The following is a 25038-nucleotide window of genomic DNA, read 5'->3' as shown; positions in this document are numbered from 1 at the left end:
GCGAAGCAAGAATTCCTCAAAATTTTTGGTCGAGAACCGATTTGTTCGAACTGAGAGGCGTTCGAAAACCGAAGTTCCACTGTATATCATATCCCAACAATATGAGTTTTTATCGACACTCTTAACAGCAATTAAATACTTCTTGTTTTTTTTGTTTTTTGTTTTTAGCAAATAAACAATGTGAGGTTTGAACAATTTTTCTCGACAATCTCAACAGCAATTAAGCATATTCACAATTTCGTGACGTTTTAACAATTTGATAAGGGGAATTACAATCATTACTAAGGGGAAGAATTGAATTAGGTTGACATGATGTGAGCACCCACCTCCATCAAAGGAGTGAGACGTCATAAACCACCTTAACATTAGTGATAATGGGGTACAAGAGGGTTGCGTACAGTTGCTATGAAACCTGTCCCATTTTGTATTACAGCTCTTGGCAACTGTGTGCCTTGCCCCTCCCTTTTGAAACCCCCTGCTCCTCGACGCGGCCCTACGTATGACGTCACAAATAACACGTCAATGTGATTGGCTGGCACCCTGCCCCATTCTTAGCCCCCTCCTCCTCTTCACTCTCACCGCGGAACTTATTACCGGGCGGAGTCACTCACGGTGGAAGAGAGAGAAAAGTGAAAAGAGAAAGAGAGAGAGAGAAGGAAGAGAAAGAAGAGAGGAGGGCTGAGAGCTTCAAGCGGCGGTGCGGGCTCTCAAAGTGTCCTTTTCTCGTATCCGGTGAGACGCAGCGGTCGTCTCCTCGTCCAAACACTCCTGAGTGGTCTTTTTTTAACACAACCCAAAAAAAGACTACTACAAAAGTTGGACTTTACCGGCGCTTGCCTGGGGGGACTTCCATAACATGTCGGGGAATAATAAGGACACTGACGGCGGTTGGAGGAGCTTTCTGTGGAATTCCGAGAAGAAGGAGTTCCTGGGGAGAACCGGCGGAAGTTGGTGTAAGTCTTCCATTTTTTGTACAGTACTGTTGAATGTCACAACGCTTCCTCCATTTTCCAGCTGCCTGCTCGGTAAGGCAGGCGGGCAGCACCTGTTCGAGCTTTCCGCCGCCGACAAGGCTGCGTCGTGACTTGTCGAAGGTTCCCCCCCCCCCCCCACATTTCCTCAGCGCCTGTAGTGGAAAAGTTCACACTTCTCAATAGCTCATTGATCTAAGTCATTACTTCTTGCTTGATTAAAATGGAACCCCACTTTTCCTAAAAATAAAACAGCATTTCCCCTCTTTGAATAGTTAACATTCCGTTCAGTGTTGGCTTCATAAAGCTTGACGTGGGTGACTAACTATCACGTGACGTGGAACTAACCTCTTTCAAAAAGAAGCCCCCCCTCGATATTTTAAATGCAGTTGTGTGCGTCGATTCCGGTACTGACGAATTGATCACGACTTGCATGTCTCAAAGGACCGTCCCTCAACCCCCCGCCTCCCCTGCTTCTATTTTCTGAAAAGGGATAACTTGCCTTTTGCTGTGTAATTTTCCGCAAAATACAACAAACCCAAGTTAGGTAAAATCTTAAAACTCAGTGTTTGGTCCTCAGAAAATACTCGTATGCAACAGGTTTGTCCTTGAACACACTATGGAAAAACTTCGTTTTAGCCTAAAGGCCAAAACGTATACTTTGATGTGTGACTGCTCCTGTGCTATTTTCTTTCAATTAAATACTGAGGGTACTTCAAAGTATCCAGAGTGTCAGTGAACGCACCACGAAAAGGAGGGGAGAGGGTTGTGTGAATGTGGTGATGGTTTGCTCACCACAGGCTCCTGCTGCACTGTGTTGGGGGGATGGGACTCTTTCCATTGACTAGTTATAGGTTGTGGTGCCTGTTCCTGAACTGCTAAATAAACATTGACTATCCCCTGTCACATGTAATGTGTTGTATTTGTGTCTGTACTTTGTTGGGGATGTTGCCCATGGAAAAATACATTTTTAGGTGCAAAATTGACAAGATCTCTCTGTTTGGATCTGGACTAAAATGTTAAATCTTTGAAAACCTTCCAACTGTAACATAGATTAACATAGATTCAACATCAACATAGATTCATTGTCCCTAAATTCACTAAAGGTCGATTTTTTTAAAAAAAACAGGAGCGTATTAATGTTGATAACTTTGCTTTTGGGAGGTTCTGCAGTAGCTCCAGTCAAAGTCGGAATCATTATCTCGAGCTGCACACATGCAATGACAACTGCGAGGTGCGCCGTTGATGATTTGATTGCATGTGCATGTCCTCCATTTTAGACAAGGTGCATCCCATTGGTGTTTTGATGCTGGAATGTTATTCTTTGAAGGTAAAAAGGAAACACATGTTTATTATTTTTAGAAAGGTCTCATGTAAAGAAAGTTTGACTTGATTATGTACTTTTAACTAGCGACAATTGATTTGTGACTGATGTCCTTATAAAGTGAAGGTCATCTAACAAGTTCGGTGGTCTAAAGGACCCATAAGTCTCACACATCGGTTTGTGTATACAACACCACACAAATGTTCTGTGTTTATTTACCTACCAGAACTAGCCGTATTTAAAAAAAAAATACAGAAGTTGAAAATCTATGTCGTTTTTAGATAAAAATGACCAGCTAGCTTAATTGACAGAATGAAATTATTTTGCTATTCTTGGGTCTGAATTTTCTTTTTTTAACCAAAGTAACTGATAAAGGAGTCAAGCAATGACTTTTTTATTATTAAACAATAACTTTTATTATGAAACAATAAGGGGGCGGCAGTAGCTCAGGAGGTAGTGCGTTTGTCTTGGAATCAAGAGATCGCAGTTCGAATCCCGGCTCCTCCGTGTTACACGTTGAAGTGTCCTTGGGTAAGACACTGAACCCCTAATACCCCCAATAAGCAGGTTAGCGCCTTGCGCGCCTGCTATTGGGAAATGTGAAGCACATTGTAGAATAGAATAGAATTTACTTTTATTGTCATTCTTTGTAACCATGCACACAGAACGAAATGTCGATACACCTGACCCCTACAGTTTAACTGTAGCGAGCCGATGCAGCCGCAGCCAAACAGGGCGCTGCCATTTTAGACCCAACTGCTGTGTTGGGAGTCATTAGGTGACCAAACCCCCCAATTCCAACCCTTAATGCCTAGCGCCAAGCAGGGAGGCAATTAGTACCAATGTTGTAAGTCTTAGGTATAGCTCGGCCGAGGCTTGAACCAGCGACGTCCCAATCTTGGAACGGGCGCCCTACCATCTAGGCTACCGAGCTTTGGGAAGTCTTCATTGACTTTAAAAGCGCTATATAAATGCAGATCATTTCATTACTAATTGCCCACTTTGATTCATAGACAATTCACCCTATATTTGTGAGTCAACTACATTTATACATACACAGATTTGTGTAAGTATTGAGTTTTATTCAGGCAAGCGGCTAGATTTCCACTGTCTTAAAATCAAAGCACATGGTTTGCCTTGCCTAGTCTTGTGCCTAAATATTTGATTGGTATGTCATCCCAAACTTTGTACAATCTTCATGGCTCACCATTTCCAAGTGAATGGCGTCAAGGAAAATATTTATTTCAGTCCTAAAACACTCTTAATAGTCAATGTCATGTACTGTTTGAACCTCACCTCATTGACAAGAACACATCAAATAACTTCGACTGTCAGTCAATCTATTCGATATTCTCGACACGCCTCATCCTCACCTGTGAGGACAAGCACAGCACATTTGCCTTCCAAATGAGCAGACCTTTTCCTCTTAAAAGTAACATGAAGACTGTCATTGTAAACAGATGCCAAGATCCCTGTCATGCTTAATAACAGAAAAAGATCCAGAGTTGATCATAGAAGAATTGCGTTGACAAAGATTGACATTGGCTATTGTTTTCAGTATTTCATGTGGCACAACATGATGAAATGAATATTTATCATGCACATGAAAACGGACCTGTCAAAACGAACACCAAAGGCTGTTATTTGCGCCCACTAGAAGACAAGGTTCTCCTTTAGTTCCTGGAAAGCAATTGGGTATCATGTCGCTACAACAATGTGTCTGGACATGGTGTTTGGACTATGCTCCTTGCGGTGGCACGTGCCAACCTAAACGCTCTGCTTTCTGATAAATGGAGCCCGCAATGTAGTAGTCTCACTTACCTACTACCAATACTTGAATCTTCTTTGTCAACAATAGGCTAACTCGGGTAGGTGAAGAGGAAAATATGGTTGATTCGGCTTCCAAGGCGTGCCCGCCAGAATTTTTCTCTAGAGAACAACTTTTGAACCATCAACAAAAAGACTCCTCGTGAATGCGTTCATGACAACTGCAAAACCATATAAAACGTGTCAATCGTTTCTGATCATTGAATTATGCCCACAAAAAAATTAGGTCTCATTCATTTGCATTACAATGACGGGTATTTTGGCAAATATTCAGAAAACTAGCTCTTGTTGACTGCTGGTCCGAGCTGCAGGTTACTTTCACACCTAACTGTCAAATAAAATCAAGTACAAATTGTGTATTAAACAACAAATAAGGTTGGCCATTTTAACAACAATGGGAAACCCCTGAGGCACATTGACTATAAATAGCATCTAGTGTATGAGTTGCTTTAGTGCACTGGTCAAGTTAACTTGAATGTTTTGATTAGTAGAACATGATCACTTTACTGGTATCTATGAAAGTGGCATAGAAAACGGAAAATACACCTATTAAAATGAATTACAATTTTATCGAACCGTTTTCAGTTCAATGAGGTAACCTATATGCGTTGACTGGTAATAAAATGGTGTTAGAAGTGTCTTCTAAATTCATATTGGCGTTTTATTTCAGGTAATGGTAGACTATAAAATTCATCTTCAAAATGCTCGAGCTGCAAACCCAAGTCAAAGGTGTAGCTATGGTGCCTTCTCTCCATCTGTTTTCATAGACTTTCTTCCCAAGCAGGCAATAACTCTTTGGAATTTCAAGCATGGGTATAGGAACTTTCCAATGAAAGTAGCAGTTTATGTATTCATTTATTAAAACTTTTCAGGTACGCATCACAAAATTCTATTTTGATCAAATTAAGATTCAAATTGTGAACTTGCTTCAAATAGCCAAAACGACCAACTTAAACCAGGCACAAGTGATGGACTTTTTTGATCCCATGTAGGACTTTTTCATGAGACCGATTTGATCCCATGTAAGCATGTACACAATTTCTCTTCAAACGGGAGTATGGATCAGTTTCTGTGTTTCTCTTGACCAAACTGCATACTGAGGAGACAGTTCGTGATGACTTATCCTGTTCTTCCCTACATGGCCCCCCTTTCTCCCGAGAGGAGTGGAAAAAAGGTACTCCCACAATAGTTCCTTCACAATGCTTCCACCGCAAGACGAGAAAGGGATCCTTTGTAGTCGTAGTCCATCATGAGGTTGACAATTACATGCAACTAGTCGCCCCCTCACGACAACTCTTCTCATGTTTACTTGTGTCCTTGAATTAAAACAGCTGTTCTTCCGGAGACAGTTCTTAACATAGATGAGCCCAAATGAACATAATGCATGGCCTGGTGTATATCGGCTGTGCTTTCTGATGGATTTTTTCCCCAAGTTGCAGATACTTGTAATGGAATAATGACTACCAAAATAATAAAAGATGGAATGAGTGTGGTTACTGTACTTTTGTTTTATTAAACTACGTACGGACACCCTTGGCTTGTAAAAAAAACGTGATTTCACAAGCATCAAAAATGGATTTCCTTTTCAGTGTTTTGACAACCACCCACATAAGACATCCCCCCCACACTTAGATTTAGCAACGACAGTTACACAAACAATGGATTAATAAGTTTTGATCATAAGGGCAATCTATATAAGAACTGGTTTCTGGAAACTTTAAAATAAAATTTTTCAGAGTAACTCTCTAATCAGTCAAACTTAAAGCTACATTAACTTATACTATGGAGTGAATGTGGCACCCCATGTTTCTGTGGGGCTCTGAAAGATTAGTGCTGGCTTTCAATTTTTAGAAATATCTGAAATAATATGATTAAGCACTAGCACTATTAGCCTTTTACAATATAAACTTCAAGTGATTGTCATTATTGCAAAGAGCTCAGCAATATAAAATGGGTCACAATAGTGTACAGGGAAAACATTTTGTTTGAATACATAATAGAAATAACAAAAAAAGGCTTGGCTATGTCATGTTGGGCCACATTTTAATGTCTTGTTTCAGCAGCACAAATGATCATATTCTTTGGATATCGAACTACTGTGTTCAAATGAAGCAGTTTATTTATTTTACAGAATTATACAAAGTTCAATCTGTGGTAGTGCTGAGTACTGGAGTGGCCAGAAAACCTCAAATTAAAATAAATCATCATTAATGACTTAAGGATAAAAGATTTAATAATAACCCAAATGTCCCGTAACACTTTTTCCAACCAAACCTGGGTCGCGGCCATGAGATTGGCTAACCGTAACCTCTTTATTTCCAGTGGTATGGATGAGATAAAAAGGCAGTAGATCTCATTACTACTATTTTTAGTTATTGTACCATGGACAAATGTTAATTTTGTTGTACATATAACATATTACAATGACAATACTTTATATAATATTCTTGTAAGCATTGTAAGCGACAAATTTATTGCTATTTATTTATTATTCCAGTTGAATCCAACGTTTTCGATTGTGGTCAGCGATATTTGTTGACTGATCAGTTGGTAAAACTTGGTGTATAACGTTTAGAGCTGCAACGGTTAGTTGACACCTTTGACAGAAACCGATAACGGAATTAGCCGACAATGAATTACATCGTCGACTACAACAGGGTTCCTGAAGATTTTTTAAAGCTTTAAAAGGCATTGAATTCATTATTCTGAAAATAAGACCTTAATTTGCATTAAAATGTTCTGAATCCAATTTTCTAAAGTCTTAAAAATGTGAACTAACTAATAATATCTATCTGTTTGAACTATTAAGATTTAGTAACATTTATCAAATTTCTTTTTTAATAATTGACAATTTACTTTCATGGTAACATGGGGTGACCACAATAACGGAACTTTCAAAATGGTGATGTGGTCTAACTCTGGCCTTTCAGAGTGGACGCATGTCTTTGGTCTACCCACAATACACATAGCAACTTCGGACAGAGACATTTACGTTGGACCATGGGAAAGTGTAAATTTCATGAAAAGTAATCAAAAGTGGCTAAAAGCTGTGTCAGGTAATGTGTACGAGGCACGATTAATTATGTGCAAGAAATTGTTTTTTTTTTCTTCTAACTTAGTCTTAAAAGTCTTGAATTTAACTTGCCATAGGGACCCTGTATTATCTCACTTTTTGCAACATACTGAGGCATCTCTACGTGAATATAATCTTTGCTGAGATTTGCTCGTGCAAAATAGTGTTTCTGTCTCTACTGGCAACATACAGAAATGGCGGCGTCAACATAGAGTACGCATACCAAAACTTTTAAAGCTTGGGAGCAATTTAGCCTGGATATGCCGAATGAAAAGACCATGCCCCTTATAATGCGGTGCGCCTTAAATATGGATCAATGTTGAGTCGCAACAGGTCCCGCAACTACCGTAAGCATCTGCTGACTAGATTTTCCCCAGTAGAAGTAGTGCACAGTGCATACTGGGATATATATACCGGCATTTTATTTCCTAACCAAGGTGTCGATCATCATTTAAATTGGTCATGAGTTGAATTTTTTCGTTGGTTGCTTCAGTGCTATATTTTGTATGTTTAAGGTCTATATAAGTATTTTTAAGGCTCAAAATACCCTGTATTGTTTTGTACAAAAAAAAAAATATTAAAATAAAATGCTCTATAAAGAAAGTGAAGTTTAACCTCTGGATGATGCGCTTCAAAAGTTAGGCTACTTCCTCCTCCGTGGTAAAAAGTGGGCGAAGAAAAAGCGATCGAACCATTTTCTCAACCGCATCAATCTTTCTTATTCCACTTTCATTTCAAAAGAAATGGCTTGCCTATTCTTTACACTTTACACCAACCATATTGAATGGATGCACGAGATATTAAACAATAAAAACGTCAAAGTTAGCTAGAGATACAGTACGGTAAACGTAGTATGTTTACACACGAACTAGGAAGTAGAAGCCGGATTTTTTCTTTGGTGTGGATGCTGGGTGACCTCTCACAGGGCCACGCGGCGGAAAGAAGCATTACAGTAATGTCCTCTACTCGGAAAAGGTGTACACTATAAAAAATCTTACTTACAGCAATGTCCGGATATTTTTCGACATCCCGAAAAAAATGTTTGTATTTTGTTCGTTGTGAAATGTTTGTTGTTTGTAAGTCGAATGGTCGTACGTGAGGGAACCTCTGTATTTGTAAACTGGAATCATGGGGCTAAACAGACGGATAGCAGTAAGCGACACACCTCAACGCAGAGATGTTTTTGACGGATTTTTTATTTTTATTATTATTATTTTTTGTCTGCATTATCGCACGTTTTGGAGTACGTAAATATTTCACATGTTGGATTCACTCCACTTAAGGATGTAAAGGGACCATGCTTGCGTATTATCATCAAATGTGATGGCTGCAAGACGACGTCTTTGCTGAGCTACCCCGGCTTGATATTTTTCTGGTATCTCGTTTCAGACTGATCGTGATGTTTCTGTAATGATATTTTGAAATGGTCATCATATCTTGAATCCCAAGAGTTTATGCTTTCCAACGATATTGTGGCATGACTTATTTGAGTGACTGGTGACATTGTACATACACTGTGTCTGTCTGTCTCTGAGACACGTATTTGCTTCTCAACAGTTAAGGGTTTAATAAAGTTGGACTGTCCTATCTGAATATTTTGCTGACGTTTCTACTGTAGCGCCTCATCATCCGGTGCGCCTAATAGTGCAGAGAATAGGGTGAATGCAGCTGGGCAAAGAACAACCCTGTGTTAAAAGTGGTTGGTTTTAAACTGTTGAGAATCATTAAGTTTCTTTGTAACTGACTACAGTTGACCAATGAATTTAATTTACGAAATACTCATATTTGTTTTATTTACTGCTCTACTGCTGCTAATAAGCCAATATTTGGGTTAGAGGGATAATAACATGTTTACTTAATTTTAATGTATTATTTATGTGCCGGATAGTTAAAAATTAACAGTTTTATTTACAGATTCATGTCTCTAATGATCAAGCACCGCACCTAATTGATTTCAGATTTCAGCTTTTCAATTTATTTTTTGTTAGAATCTGCAGTATGTTAATGAAAAGATGTATTTCTATTTGTACCAATGTTTAAAATCATTTCCCACATGAAATCGACCTCATGGTAGATTTAAGAAAAAAACAAAAACAATTAGCCGATTATTCAACTCGTTTCAATAGTCGGTTGATAGTCAACCATTATAATAGTCGTTAAGTGTTGCCCTAACAAAGTTAGACACAAATAAATACAGTACCTGTTTCCTGTGTGACACAATGACAAATAACTGAAGTTAACGGTTCAAATTCTCCTTTTCTCCACAGTCAAAATCTTTCTGTTCTACGTCATCTTTTACGGATGCCTGGCCGCCATATTTGTGGGGACCATTCAGGTGATGTTGCTCACCTTGAGCAACTACAAGCCCAAATACCAGGATCGGGTTGCCCCCCCAGGTAAGAAATCCTCAAAATGGCTCCAGGCGGCATCCCTCTGACCTTAGATAGCGTCGGCCATTTTGTCCTTCACTCACATGGAAACCTGTCGATGCTGGCTCCCCCTCGGGCCACAGGAAGCGTTGCGGCTCACACATGTGCAACAGACTGGGGGGGGGGACGCGTGGCGAGGCTTGTTTTTGTGGCAGCGCGGCGCTAGGCCTCACTAATCTTGTTGATTAGCTGGACAAAATGTGCTCTGTAATGTGTAAGCTTTCATTTAGAAACGGCAGCAGCAGCACATGTTTGGGCAGTATTTTTAGAGACCATTGTGAAGCTCCTCGCGGTTTTAGTTTACCGCCTGTCAGGCCCGGTGTGGCCGTCAGGCTGCCGACGTTGCCTTAGAGCAGCGTGACTGATAAAGGAAGCGGAGGGGAGGTGTTTTTTTTTTCTTCTTCTTTTTTTTTACAACGCCACTAAAAAGTTTCCACTGAGGAGTCACGGGGTGAAGGAAGGTGTGAGGGGATCTCACAAGTCGCACGCATGTGTAAAATCTGCACAGCGCTACTACTGCTGTGCAGAAACTGCAAATGCTAGCAAGAAAATCCTCAATATTAAGTCCCTTCCCCTTCTAATTGAAACAGCACCTGGATGTGTTTCAATGTTTTCTGATTATAAATAGCCTGCATTGCTCACTTGAAATCATCCTAGTCCAGGAATATCAAACTCAGATTCATTCAGTGGCCGGATCATAACTTTCTATTCTTACACGGGCCTGATCTTTAAAAGAAAGTCAACTTTAAATTTTTAGCTTTGTTTTTGGGGATTATGCTTTAACATTCAGCCTAAATTAGTAACTTATCATACATATTATAATAACTGATGATGAGCAATCAACACATTTATTCACAAACAATGGGAAAAGGTTTTCAGGTTTCATAATGAATGTGTAAACTGGTTTACTTTAACAGGTGAGTGGCCGGAGAGAGCATCTAATTTACATTTATTTAAAAAAAGTTAAGGGTTCGTATGAGTGCTTGAAATCCTTAGATTAAGAATTTTTAATGTTGCGTTGTCAAGGTCGGGAAAATGGTTTAATTTTGAGTGAAGTGCTTGAAATTGCTTGACATTGTTGCCTCTGCCATGTTACCTAGCAGTCTGGTTCTATAGACCACGCAATAAATGAAGAAAAAGTGTGTTTGAATAACTCAGATATGCCTGCTCTGGTGGCTTGTCATTATGGCGTTAAAGGTTAAAATACAAACCAAATTTAGCTTTCAACACACTGAACTGATTGAAGTCAGACAACACAAAATTCTTGAAAATGCAAAACGAAAATATACATATTAAAAATATTAACCCTTCAGTGCTATAAATACATTTTAAAATGCTAAAAAAATAACTGATTCTATATTAACCAATTTAGACACAGATCCTCTGAAAAACAGACAAAAAATACATTAAAATCAGTAAAACAAAAACCAAAAATCAGCAGTCTTTGAAAGATTGAATGCACTCAGAGCAATCAATATAATTAAGAAGTGTCCAAATTGGGCAATTTTCTGTTTTTAATAACATACAGTACTTTCTTTTTTGTGTTCCTTTTGAACTCAATTATTACCTAACACCTATAGAGCCCTTTTTTGTTTGTAACAAGTATGACATAGCCAAGCTGCACACACATTGTTGAGGCAGAATTCATGTCAGTTGCGATATTTTTGTGTCAATGGGCTGCTATAAACTCACAGATGGGAACAGATTAAAAATTGCACAATGTATGCTAGCAGTAAGATAACGACTTTCTTTTAGTCATCTGAGTCAACAACAAAAAAAAAAAACGTTCTTTTTATCAGCGCTGTATTTCTTCCTTTGAAGTTACTGGAAAGATAGAAGATTTGGCCTTAAATGTGCTTGACAAGTTCTTGATTTTGTCCATGAAAAAGGTGTATGAATCATGTTTTTTGACATACTCCGAAATGTATTGCTGGCCGGATTAAATCATCCAAAGGGCCAGAGGCATTCCTGACCTGTTCTGTTCCATAAGTGCTATTTTGCTTATGTTGGCCCCATTTGTGACTTAAAAACTCCACTCACTTTTGGTTATTTTTACCAGCCTTTTTTTTCATCCAAAATTGCGGATGCAGGAATTACTAAATTTCTGATACGCAAGGTGGAAAGTTTGCAATATTTACTAGAAGGGATTTCAAGATGCACTGTCCTTTAGGTTGTAAACAATATTGCAAAATTACAACTTCTATGTATTGGCAGGATGAAAAGTTAAACGCGTTCTCTTTCTTCAGAATATGAAAACCTGATTAGACGGTGCTGGAATCGATCTTTGAAAATTCTTTCCTGTTTTGGGGGGGGAAAGTGGTCTTTCGAGAGCTTTGCCTTTTTATATTCTGTACTGATTTCATTTTAAAGTAAGTAAGTTTGAAGTGATGTCATTTAAATGAATATATTTTATCATTAATGCTATTCATTTCAAATTCTCAATGTTCTTTACTGTAAAAAAAACCCCCGCCTGATTTAAGATGTTTTGGAATATCGTCAGGATAAAAATAGATCTGATATTTTAATATTACTGATACTTTATAAGAAAGTGGTGTAATTTGGAAAAACAAAAACAAACAAAAGAACATAAAATATGGTGTGATAGGCCTAGCCTGGGGCTGACCCCTCAATAGCACAAAAATTTAGACACTCCATCTAAATCAGAGATTTTCGCAGCTCCCCACACCAGATTTGCACGAGTTGGGGGGGGGGAAAACTATTTAAAGTGCATGACCCCAAATGTGTAATCATGTTTATAGAAAAAAACGTCGCACACTAGACTAGTGGCCACACGTCCTGATTGCGTCATGTGGCGGCTTTGTGAACAGTCCCTTCCTTGAGCATGACTAACGCTAATTAATCCTCGTGCTACTGTTTCACTTATGATGCTTGGAATTTCTGGGAACAACGTCAGAACAGCCAGATTGAGGTAACTGGTTACAGTACAACACTTGATCACAACTTCAGCTTTGTGCAGTGCCTGCTTTTAGAACAATAAAGGATAGCAGTGTGTCTCTTGCTTGAAAAAGCTTTCAAACTCAAACCCAATAATTTATTCTTCTATTAATTTAGTAAGGCCACAACGACATACTTGAGTTCTTAACAAAAATGGGCAGTTGCAATATTTTGGGAGGGGACCAGATATCCCTTTAATGCCTTTGTTCCTTTCACACAGGTTTGTCACATACACCGCGCTCCGAAAAGTCGGAAATATCCTTCACCATGAGCGATCCAAAGACGTATGAAAAGTACGTGGAAAGCATCGAGAAGATCCTCGATCTCTACAACGATACTCGCCAAACTGACCTCATGAAGTTCGAAGACTGTGGAGGCGAGCTTATTTTTTCCCCCGTTTGACTCTTGCAATGAATGCATACTGTCATTGTTTCTTACCCTAGTGCATTTTCTATGTCCTATATTCATGTTTTCCACTGAAATAACTCAACTGTTCATATTGTTGAACACAAAAAAGATGATATTATTTTTTTATGATTTTTATCACATGAAATCTAATGTTGAAACCAACCCGTCGTCCCACAGAGAGCCCGCAGTCGTACCGCGAGCGCGACACCATCGAGACCAACCGGGGGGAGCGCAAGGCCTGCACCTTCAAGAGGTCCTGGCTAAAAAGCTGCTCGGGGAAACCCGACGGGAATTACGGCTTCCAGAATGGATCGCCCTGCATCATCGTCAAACTCAACAGGATCGTCAACTTCAGGCCCAGGGTGGGTGAGGGCAAAAAGATGGCAGTGCTCGTCTGAATAGCGATAAAAATATATCTATTTTTAAATTGTTGCTCATAACTGAACGTTGGTTGGAATTACTTTTGAAAGAAAACTCAGATTTATTAATCAAAGGGACATTGTGTAATATTTGACCACTATATGTCGCCCTACTGTGTCGTGCAACCAAAAACGATTACTACAAAGCACAAGAAAGAATGCAAACTACGGAGTCTCAAGGTGACCTAACCGTACTATTATTTTGCCTTGCTTTTTCATAAGTTTTTGGGAGTTTTCCGGTTAAATCGATACAGAAGACAATCATGTCAGCCCGCCCAGAGGGAGCTGATTGTCTGCTAACCTACGAGTATAGAGCAAAAATACGTATAAATTATATCAAATATCGTATAAACGTATTTTTTTTCATTATTCAAATCCATATTGCTTTTTATGTGGGTTTTAGCTCGGTTTGATGCTAAATAATACCCAATGTCCCTTTGAAGCAGGGCAGGTCAAACTCAATTTTACAGAGGGCTACATCAGTGTAATGGCTGTCCTCAATGGGCCTGTTGTAACTTAAAAATGTAACTAAATGTAATTGATATGTAAAATACGTATAACTACCCCTTCATGTATAGTACCTCTGAATTGATCAATTATTTAAGTCACAAAAATCACTGTTGCGTTGAAACAATGTCACTACACAAATTTTATTCAATAAAATGATACCTCTACGTACACTACTAGCAATGAAAAATTATGAGATAATAGTTGTTTTTTGAGCAAAAGTTTTGCCCGACTAGCCAAATTATGAAAATCCCCAGACTGTACCAGATAATCGTCTGTTTTATCTTATAACTGTATTTTTATGTTCGGTTACTATTTGACAGTTTTTAATCACCAGGAAGATGTGTTTTATAGCGATTTAAGGTTAACTTTGATGCTTTTGAGAGGCAGGGAACTAATTAGTTTTCAGTATTACCGTATCAGGAAAATTTGCTCTAGATTTGAGCACGATCTGGGAATGAACTACTGTCTAACAAAATATACTTGGAATTTTTTAAGATCATATATTTTTCAAATCCACTTATAGAAAGAGCGTGTCGTGGCTCTGAGCCATCACTTAGCAGATATCGTAGTTGACAGGCATTGTGGGAAATGTAATACTTGGTCAAAGCACTCTTTTGACATATTTATTTTTATACGTTTAAACATTTTTGCGGGCCGGATCAAATTATTTTGTGGGCCACATTTCATTCACGGGGCATGAGTTGGACACATGTGCTTTAAGGATATGAGAAAGGAACACAGAATATTTTAACATTGTGAAAAAAAACGCCGCTAACACTCTTCTATTCTTAGCATCCACCATTTTGTTTTGACCCAGTATACCATTTTGTCTGTGCCATTGCAGGCTCCCAATAGCAATGCACTGCCTGTGCCTCTTCAAGCCCGAGCGGAGAATAACTCCATTCCCATTTTCTGCAAAAACAAGGTGAGTTTCACGCTTCCTGACCTGCCAATGAAAAGCCCCCCAATCCCATTAAATAAACAGGGTTTATACGGCTGCTTGAACTGCTTGAAAATGCTTGAATTTAAGAGGGGTATTTTTAAGGTATGAAAAGTGCTTGAATTTTGGGTGAAGGTCTGGTAAATGCTTGAAATTGTTGCCATGATACTTGGCAGTCTGAATTGATAGACCGCACATTAAATGAAGACAAATAAAACGAGTCTGCTTAAAGATGATGCTGCCATAGCTCTCTGGTGGCTTCACTTTGTAAATGTAAACCAGATTGCCACAATGATTAATTAGATATGAAACAGGCGCTGCAAACACGGATATTCCTCATGTCTTGAGTCCAGTCAGTTATTTTAATGGCTTGCAGCAACAGGCTTCTACGGTGTCTTTTTAAAAGCCTGCTTCCTCTGGAAATTGCAACATTTTTTTCCCCTTGAAATGGCAATTAGTGCAGCAGCTTAGTAAATTGTGTCTCTAAAAACGCAACTCGCCATTGAATATGCTTTCTGTGGTGATGTGTTGATGATGTAGGCTGGAAAAGGGGGTATATATGGGGAGGGATTTATCTCAAAAATATTTACACGCGAGATGAAAATTTGCGTATGTAAATCGCAGATATATTCAGGGGTGCGAAGATTGCGGACATATTTGAGGAAAACCGATTTTTTCTTTTAATTGTGGTGGAGAAATTGGAAAATTCGGCTTTCAAAATCCTTCAAAAGGAATTTGGCCATGAAAATGTGCACGAGACTGGGAAAAAAAAAGACACAACTTGTTGCTTTATGTTTCCATCAGCGTGAGGAAGACGCAGGCAAGATCGGCGACATCAATTACTTCGGCTTCGACGGCAGCTTCCCGCTGCAGTACTACCCGTACTACGGGAAGGTGCTGCACCCAAACTACCTTCAGCCTCTGGTGGCCGTCCAGTTCAACAACATAACGCTGGACCAGGAGATCCGCATCGAGTGCAAAATCTACGGCGCCAATATCGATTACAGCGAGAAGGATCGCTATCAGGGACGATTCGATGTCAAGTTCACCATCAAATCGTGACCTCTCCGGCCGATGGTTCGGTCAGTCGGCGCGCACCCTTCGCCACCCCAGACACCCGCTCGCCCTTTAGTTTTCTTTTGACAAGCAAATTGCCAAAAAAACATGAAGATCAATTTAAAATCTGAAAAACAAATGTTGCTCGGCACAAGTTTCCCCCACAATATGTAAAGCCGAGGCAAACGTTGGCCTAGTCGTTTTTTTCTTCCCCCCACCCGTTTGGAATTGCCGTGTTTTCTGAACTTTAGGCTTACCCCAAATTTGGCAGAAATATGAAAGTGCGCCTCATAATCCAGTTGGCCCGTATGGAGCCAGAAATATGGTCAATATTATTTCTATGTTCTATGAAACACATTTTCTTAAATCTTCTGTTTTATTTTCATGCACCGTATTCGTTGGGTGCGCCTCACATGAGAGAAAACAAAACTTCCACAAGGGGAAAGTTTTGAAAGTGCAGCTTATAGTCCGCAAAATACGGTACTTCTCGAACACCAATTCGGGGCTAATGCGCCACGCAAAAAGTGGTAAAATAAGCAAAATGTTTTTGTTCCACTGGCAGATCATTTTGCTCATTATAGATCTTTTTACCAAGCAGAAATAGTAAAATAGGGAAAAACTAGAATATTTTTCTGTTACCTCTAATATATAGATATTATTTTTCTAAAAAGTCAAAAATATTTCTATATATAAATATATATATATATATATATAAATATATATATGTATATTTGTAATGTATAGTAAGAAAAGAAAATGAGCAAGACAGTCTTAAAGGGACAGATTGTATTATGTAGCACCTTGTGCTAAAAAAATCATTAAAAAAAGAACGATGCAGATTTTAATAATAAGCAAAAATGCAAGACTTATCTGATAAAAACACATTTGTATTACTCGATTTGTATTTTAACATAACAGCCTGCCGAACGGAAGCTGAAATCATTATCGGCCACTTTGCTACCACGGGTACTCCAAAACCTCAAAAAGGCTGGGCAAAAAAAAGAGAAGGAAAATGGTGTGTAGTTTGTATTCTTCCTTGTGCTTTTTAACACTCGTTTTTGGTCTCACTACATAATACATCTCGTGGTCAAATACTACACACTGTCTCTAAGAGATTATTTTGTTCATTTTATGTACTTAAAATATAGCGCATGAGAAAATCTTAATGTGTGCTTAATGATCTGCCAGTTGTCATATTTTATATTTGTGCCAACGTTGTCACATTTAAGAATGTCAAGCTATCTAAAGCGTTTTTTCCCCCTTTGTTGCCAAACTCCTTTTTGAAAAGGAATAAGGATTAACGTTTGCCTTAACTCTGTCGAAATCGTGCCCTATATTACGGAGCACCTTACGCTCCGTCAAAAACGGAAGATGCTGTCAAAAGTTGATTCCATTCACCCTTTGAGGGTGACACAAATGAGTTATATTGACTTGCCTTTTTTTTTTTGCCAAAAATATGTGACTTTATCCCAAAAATCGGGATTTCCTTTCTTGAAAATATTTTCTTCTTTTCCTCAAAACGATGTGACTTTATAACACGCAACCGATCCTAAATACAACTTTTGCTTTCTACCGGGTTCCGTTTTTTTTTTTATCAGTCATTGTCAAAAAGACGACTTTCTCTAACACTGCCATACGTCGGTTACCGTGGTTTACTCGTCCGCCGCCTTACCCACTTTTTCGGTGCTGCCCCTCCACCCGCCCTTAAGGATCCCCTGCTCTACAGGACCATATTCCACTTAAGGGAAAAAAACAAAAAGAAAAAAAATACCCAGCGTGCGCTTCATTCCCACTCGTGTCTGTCCAGGGTTTTAGGATGTCACGTAGCAATAGCAAAGCTTACAAAAAGAAACAATATTTATTCTGCTGTACACGAATGTGACTCCTTCCGGGTGTCATAGAGGCGCGTCCATACTGCCCAAGAGAAACCCCCCGCCCCACCCCGAAAACTGCAACTCCGCTACTATTACTACTACTTATTACTACTGATGTGTTTGTCGTGATATCTCGTCTCGTCCGCTTGTGTGTGCGTGCGCCAGCGCCTTTGTTTGTGTGCGTGACTAACTGAAATACTAGCGCGGTACTGGACACCATCAAGAAAGGATCTATCGTTTGTACGCTTTTTTTTCACACCCCCTCCTGTTGTTTGTAGATTTTTCTCTTATTTTTTTTGTAGTTTTTAGCAAAGTCCTGTACCGTTGAATGTTTTAGCCATGTTCATGGTGGAAGAATTTTATATTTATGCAGTTGTACATTTTATTTTTTCTCTCTCTTCTCTGTTGCTCTTACACAGAAATGTCATGTGTTGAATCTGATACCAAAGTAGTCGCTGGTTGAAAACATTAAAAAAAGTAATCAATGCAGTATCGTTACATGTTGACAAATAAAAAAGAAAGAAGAGAATCAAACACTTTGTCAGGAGTCACTTTATTTAATCTGGATGAAATAATAACAATGATTTTTGTGTTATTTTGCTCGTCCAAAAACAAAAGTATAGAGATCCCTCTGTTTTTGCGGTTAATGGGGACCAGAACCACCCACAAAAAGTGAAATTCGCACCTACAAGAAAGCCCCCAAAGGGTAAAACTTATCTTGAGATGACATTCATCTCATCTCATTAGCTGTACCGCTTATCCTTATTAGGGTCGCAGGGGGGCTGGAGCCCATCCCAGCCATCTCTGAGCAGTGGGCAGGGGACACCCTGAACTGGTTGTTAGCCAATCGCAGGGCACACGGACAGACAACTCGCTCGCTCATTCACACCTAGGGACCATTTGGACCGCCCAATTCACCTGAAATGCATGTCTTTGGAATGTGGGAGGAAACTGGAGTGCCCGGAGGAAACCCACGCAAGCACGGGGAGAACATACAAACTCCGCACAGTATGGCCGGTAGCTGGATTTGAACCCACGCAGGAGGTTCCCAAGACATGAACTGTGCCGCAAAACTTAAGTATAGAGATCCCTCTATTTTTGCGGTTAATGGGGACCAGAACCACCCACAAAGCTAAATTCGCACCTTCAAGAAAGCCCCCAAAGGGTAAAACTTGAGATGACATTATTATAGACGCTAAATATACAACGTGAACAAAAATTACAGTTCTAGATCTACGGATAAAAACACAAACAGCAGTTGAATTGATGGTTTGTCATAAAAAGTAAAACAAAATTGGAGGGCTTTTCCTTTCAGTGTAGGAAAGCAATTAAGAGAGCAGCTGGTTAGCTAGCATTAGGTATCCCCGAATTGAGCCAGATTCCGCGTTATTAAATGACGTGATTTCTCACTTTGTAGTTCCGCCTCATCCGTTTCATGACTAATGGACCTGGCGTTGGAAAGAGGGGTGGCTTAGCAGAGTGGTCATCCTAACAGTTAGCCAGTCCTTTGACTCCCCTTAAGAGTCCTATTTAATTGATGAAATTATCTAAAATGTAATGAGCTGCTAATAGTGCTTCCTAGTTTGTTTACTGGGTCAGTTTTTGCCCACTTTTAGACTGGTGTAAGATGTCAATAGTCTCATACACAGTCACTTCAGCCAATCACAGTCATACCCAACCCACAGAGTGTCCTCCTTAATCCGCCCCCACTGAACCCCGGGCACTGCATGATCCAATCATATTAATAACAAAGACAAAGTCAATTCGTTTGGAAAACCAAGGAGTGAACTAGCGACAACCGAAAAAGCAAGGGGTCTGTGTATTGGTATAATGGCTGAGTGATGATGGACCAGTTATTTAAGTCAGAGAGGTTGGGTGTGGATAAGCAGATTAATTTAGCTGCTGTATAAGTGATACGGGAGTTTGGTCCGGTTCATGACGGAAACCATCGTGGAAAAAAAACATGTACAAGACAGGTTGAACAATGCTTTGGTACAGAGGTAACATTCATAAAATGCTAGACACGGGGTACACTCAGTGCTGTCGCAGCGGAGCGTGTGCTATGACCATGACATTTATCACTTGTGACCAGGTAGTTAGCAGAAGGCGTGAGTCCTTTAGATCCGGGTGACAAAAAAGTTGTGCAACATTAGAGTGTGTTGGGCGGCTACATCTTTCCAGACCGTTTTTCTGGGTAGAGGTTTGCTCTCCACACGGAACTGATAGCAATGATTTCCCTGTTTGGCTACTGCAGGAGGAGCATCCCAATCTAACTTCTAGACTAACTCATTAGACTATGAACTCAACTCAGGTAATGACAGCCAAAAATTCAAGAAAAATGTAGTTAAAACAAGTAAATTATTTTTTCGCAGTGCAATCAATTTAAATGTTCCAATGTTGTAATTTAGCAATGTAATGCTAGTTGCTAATGCTAATACAACTACTGACAGCATCCCTGATGTTGCATACATCAAAGGTACAAAAACACACACATTCTCGATAATTACAGACACATTTCCTCTCAAAGACGAAAGTGAATGACCAAATACTGACTAAAAAATAAACATTTTGTCAGGAATCTTCTGGTCATTTGATTTATTCTGGCTAAAACAACGACAGAAAAAGTCACATGATTTTTGTGTCCCATTTTGTTTTTAATTTCCTGTCCAAGAACTTGTTGAATTCGGCAAATGCCAAGGGTGCCCTCTGGACGGACCGTGTCGGCGTTTCTTTTTGTGTTCAGCCGTCCAAGATCTTGAAAAAATACTGCACCTGTGGACCAGAAAAAAGGCCGCCCCGGTCAGGTTCAAGCCGCAAATGGTTAACAAAGAGGCATTATGTCAAAACCTCCCCCGCCCGCCTGCCTGCCCGCCCGACCCGGCCATTGCCAAACAAAAGCTTTTGTTTTAAATCTCGCAGTCATTCTTGTTCCCGTCGCACCGTGAGAGATCTGAGGGCCCACGCTGCAGTCATGGGACTGAGAGAGGGGGAGGTTACAGGTTGTGACATAGCGCTTGTAAAGGGTAGCATTTTTTTCAATGGACTGGATATGTAGCCATTTATTTTTCAGGTCGCACACCTTAAATTCTGGACTACGAGTTGCTACTTTTTTTTCTACATTTTTCCAACTTTTAAACACCGCTGCTTTCAATACGATGAGGCTTAATCTCCTTCGCGACGACGTACGCTGGGTCCCTTCCGCAAATCTCTACTTTCGGGGCCTGGCATTGACGCGGTGATGTGTCCCTGGCAGGTCGACCTGTCTAAGAACTACTGCAGACCTAGGAAACCAACTTTAATTAAAACAAATTATCGTGAAGACACACAGAGGGTAATGATGCAATGTGATTTCTGCCAAGTGCTATGAATATCAAAGTGGAAAAATTAATTGAAGTTCAGGTGAACAACCAAAGTAACTATCATCTAGTTAGTGAAGCGCCCGAATGGATTAAAGATTCCCAATGTCCCTATGGAATAAGATTACTATTTTGGCAGAATCAGCGATGAAATGTCTACTACAGAAATTGTGCCATGATTAAGCTGCCAATCTTAATCAACTAGCACAGTTGTCAATATTAAATTGGCATTTACATGTATGCAGGGGTGTGACAAATATATTCTCAAATTTAAAAAATGGACTGTACTGACTAAATTTCAGAAGGCCACGTAATCAATCACAACAGTTTGTAGATATGCAAAGCCATGCAACTGATCTTGAGCTCTATCACTTTGTCATGTGCACAAGGGAGTGAGAGACCAACTATTGCTATTACTACAAAAATATTATACATGCCTACACTAGTAACTAAGTAGTGGTCCACAATTATCGAGCTAACAGTTATTGGAGTGATAACTGCCTAATATGATGTCATAGTTTGTCCGATTGTAAAAATAGACAATGTGTTGCTTTTCTTTACTCAACATTTCCCCGCCAATTATTTTTCAAATGTGAGCAGTAGATGTAAATGAGTTCATATTTATAGCTGTTCATGGCATCAGTTTTTCCCTATTAGAATAGAATATACCTTTATTGTCATTGTTACAAAATGGGTTAACATATTGTGACAACGAAATTGGGCATGACACTCCAGTTTCACACATTCACAGTGAAGTATTGATGCCAATGACTGAAATTGAGAAATACAGTATGTGATACTAAAATTCAAGAGGATTTCGTTTTTTTTTTGTTAAACAGTTATCCCTCTGCACGAGATCAATGTGCGGATTGTGATAGTATCTAGAATTGCTAGTATTTCGAGTTAATTTTTCCGATATACAATAACTTGAAACCAATTCATTCGTTTTCAGACTCCCAAAACATATCCTCCTTTTCAAAACATTCAATAGTAATTTAACATAAAAATAGATTAATAAAATAAGATGATAATCAAATGACTTTAAAGGCCTGTTCTCTAGTTGTAATGTCTGAAAATTACTTACGTTTATTTGCTCACGTATGTCTAACAATATTTATGCTCGAAAAACATATTGTGTCTCAAATTTCTTGTAGCTTGTATGTAGAGCAGGGGTCTCGAGCCTTTTTCAAGTTAAACTACTTTTTGTTCCTAATTAGCACAAAGGGCACGCGGTTTGATATGAATTTCTAAAAAGCAACTTAGCAAGATGGCTTACTAAATAGCTAAATCGCTACATCGCGAGCTAAAAGATAAAAATCCAACTAAATAGCCAGATAGAAAGCTAAAACAAAGCTAGATAGCTAGATAGAAAGGAGGCCAAAATTTAGCACGATAACCAGCAAAAAATGAAAATGTTAGCTAGATGGCATGCAAAAAATATCAAAACCTAGCTAGATAGCTTGCTAAATAGCTACAAATGTAGCCAGATAGCGAGCTTAAAAAAACGGCCAATTTTTTGCTCATTCGCTCTGTTGTTGTATTTCCTTTGAAATAAATCAAGAAAAAGATGATGAAATACATTTGTTTGATTCATTAATAAAGTCTCATTCTATTATCTTAATTGCTTAAAAATAAAAAAAAATTGTCCACAAAGCTCATGAACTAGAATTTATTTGATTTCTAAAATAACAATTCATAATTTTAGTACTGCGTTATTACTACCTTATAACCAGATTAATTATTAAAAATAGGGTCAAACAGACTCAGTCAACCAATTTAAAAAAAACAAAAAAACATTTTCCTAGAAAATCACAATGACCCAGCACTGGTGGGCTATTTTCAGAAGACTGTAATGTGTGTGACTTATACTTAGGAGTAGTAGTCAAGTCAAGTCATTTTTATTTGTATAGAATTTCTATACAAGTAGTAACATCTCTTTAACATACCAATTACATTTAGTTACATTTTTAGGTTACATCAGGCCCTTTTGAGGACAGCTATTACACTGGTGTGGCCCACGGGGAAAATGAGTCTGACCCCCCTCCCCCCGTCGATCTAGAGTGTTAAATTTTCCACGCACCTCCAGTATGGCGTCCTCAGGAAGATCCGTGCAGTGAACGGCGTTCTTGACCTTGTCCACGCCGTACTTTGCTCGCAGTGTGGTTGGACGAAGGTAGCGAGCAATTTCCTGCGAAGGCGCCAAAGGGACAAATAAGTCACATCAGGAAATTCTTAGGAAACAACATGAGTTTGTCCTCAATTATTGTAAAAAAACAAAACTGGAATGAACCAAAAAAGGCCACTGAGGTAAGTAACCTGGATGCCAATATTGTTCCTTGAAGTTCCCCACAACTCACCGCCAGGATATAAAACGACAAGAGCGGAAGCCGACAAAGAGAAGATCATGAGGAAAGTTACGAGTGTTACGGCAGGAAACACAATTCCTGACTTCCTTCATTGTCTCCTTTTGATGAAATAACTCATTCGCAGAGGCTAGCAATAATGGAGAAGAAATGACTCGTTTGTGTTCTGACATGTGAATTGTTTTCATGTCCTGCCAAACACTTGGATTACCGCACGGTTCAGGAAATGACAAATCAGTATGGTAGTGAAGCGCTTTTTCAAGAGCCGTAGCTAATTTATCATATTATGAATGAATAGTTAGCTTCTCTAAGAGCAGGCGTGTCAAATATATGGCCCGCAGGATGATATAATCCAGCCTGTATGGAAAGAAAGTCGTTGGGATTTTTTTGTCAAAAGTTATAATCTTTGAAATAAATTTCTTGTATAGTGTGGCGAATTGGTTCAGGTGTAAAAGTGCAAAAGAAACCAGTAAGCACATTCAATGACAAAAATGAAATCTTGGTTCCCCTTTTTAAATGTATTTAGTTATGAAAAGATCCCTGTTCATCTGATATTATAATACACATCTTAGGTAACTGACATAGGCTGCACAATAAACCATAATATTGAAAAAAAAAAACTTTAGAGCTGACATCCATTTACTGATCCGGCCCCGGAGCCAAACTGGGTTGGGCATCCCTTGTCTAAGAGTGTGCCACCATTTTAAATAAGTGTGGTCAAATCTTGTTGCATGATTTGCTATTATGCAAAGCCACATTCTGTGCAATGTTAGCATAGCAAATACTAGAACTTATATCCATGAAGTTTTTTATGTGGAGGTTGAATGTAACTTAACTCAGGCTCTTTAAAAGCAATATGTTCCATTTGGAGTAGCACGGCAGCACAGTTCTGAGGTCATGAGATCAAACCTTTCTGTGTGGAGTTTGCATGTTCTCCCTGTGTTTGCGTGGGTTTCCTCCAGGCACTCCGGTTTCCTCCCACATTCCAAAAACATGCATGTCAGGTTAATTGGCCGGTCCGAATTGTCCCTAGGTGTGAATGAACGAGCAAATTGTCTGTCCCTGTGTGCCCTGCGACTGGCTGGCAACCAGTTGAGGGTGTCCCCTGCCTACTGCCCGGAGATAGCTGGGATGGGCTCCAGCACCCCCGGGACCCTCCTGAGAATAAGCAGTGCAGATAATGGCTGGATGGATGTTCCGTCTGCAATTAATAGTTGCCACAAAATTAACCATAGTCGTCAATGGCAAGAAAACTAAAGTCACCCTTTGACGTCATTAGTCGTGAATGCAACAAAGTAAAAATCAACCTCTGATTTAATTTATCAATTTTGAGGTCAATTGTTGTCAATGGCAACACAAGTAAAATCAATCTTTGAGGTCTAGAGACATCAATGGCAACCTAAATGTAATCAACATTTGATGTTTAACTCATGAATGGCATTGAAACAAAACTCAACCTTTCACGTCTTCAGTAGTTGACGACAGTGAAATTAAAATCAACATTTGACGTCTTTAGTCGTCAATGGCATTGAA

At 39.2% G+C, this 25038-nt stretch overlaps 2 protein-coding genes across 2 annotated transcripts in view; one reads left to right on the top strand and one right to left on the bottom strand.

Annotated features, from left to right (window-relative positions):
• The first annotated feature begins 574 nt into the window (after positions 1 to 574).
• Positions 575 to 18320, top strand: atp1b1a (ATPase Na+/K+ transporting subunit beta 1a). The gene is made up of 6 exons (XM_088348918.1): positions 575 to 953; positions 9463 to 9591; positions 12800 to 12975; positions 13176 to 13349; positions 14761 to 14841; positions 15661 to 18320. The coding sequence occupies exons 1-6, from the start codon at positions 857 to 859 to the stop codon at positions 15916 to 15918; spliced, it is 915 nt and encodes a 304-aa protein (XP_088205044.1). The 5' UTR covers positions 575 to 856; the 3' UTR covers positions 15919 to 18320.
• Positions 18321 to 20366: 2046 nt separating this feature from the next.
• Positions 20367 to 25038, bottom strand: part of nme7 (NME/NM23 family member 7) — a 30737-nt gene continuing 26065 nt past the window's right edge. Inside the window, exons 11-12 of the mRNA XM_088348915.1 lie at positions 23223 to 23330; positions 20367 to 20558 (exon numbers count right to left, since the gene is read on the bottom strand). Coding sequence (XP_088205041.1) covers positions 20526 to 20558; positions 23223 to 23330 — 141 coding nt within the window. The 3' untranslated portion in view covers positions 20367 to 20525. The remainder of the gene's footprint in view (positions 20559 to 23222; positions 23331 to 25038) is intronic.

Source organism: Urocampus carinirostris, chromosome 12 (genome assembly GCF_059441175.1).
Source record: "Urocampus carinirostris isolate Australia breed hairy pipefish chromosome 12, RoL_Ucar_1.0, whole genome shotgun sequence".
NCBI lineage: Eukaryota > Metazoa > Chordata > Actinopteri > Syngnathiformes > Syngnathidae > Urocampus > Urocampus carinirostris.
The sequence above is the reverse complement of the archived record's forward strand: the minus strand, read 5'-3'. Positions and strand labels throughout refer to the sequence as shown.

Excerpts from the sequence above, each read along its gene's own strand:
- atp1b1a (XM_088348918.1), top strand. The coding sequence starts at position 857 with ATGTCGGGGAATAATAAGGACACTGACGGCGGTTGGAGGAGCTTTCTG. Across the intron at positions 954-9,462 it reads GAGAACCGGCGGAAGTTGGT|TCAAAATCTTTCTGTTCTAC; the intron begins GTAAGTCTTCCA and ends TTTTCTCCACAG. Across the intron at positions 13,350-14,760 it reads TCGTCAACTTCAGGCCCAGG|GCTCCCAATAGCAATGCACT; the intron begins GTGGGTGAGGGC and ends GTGCCATTGCAG.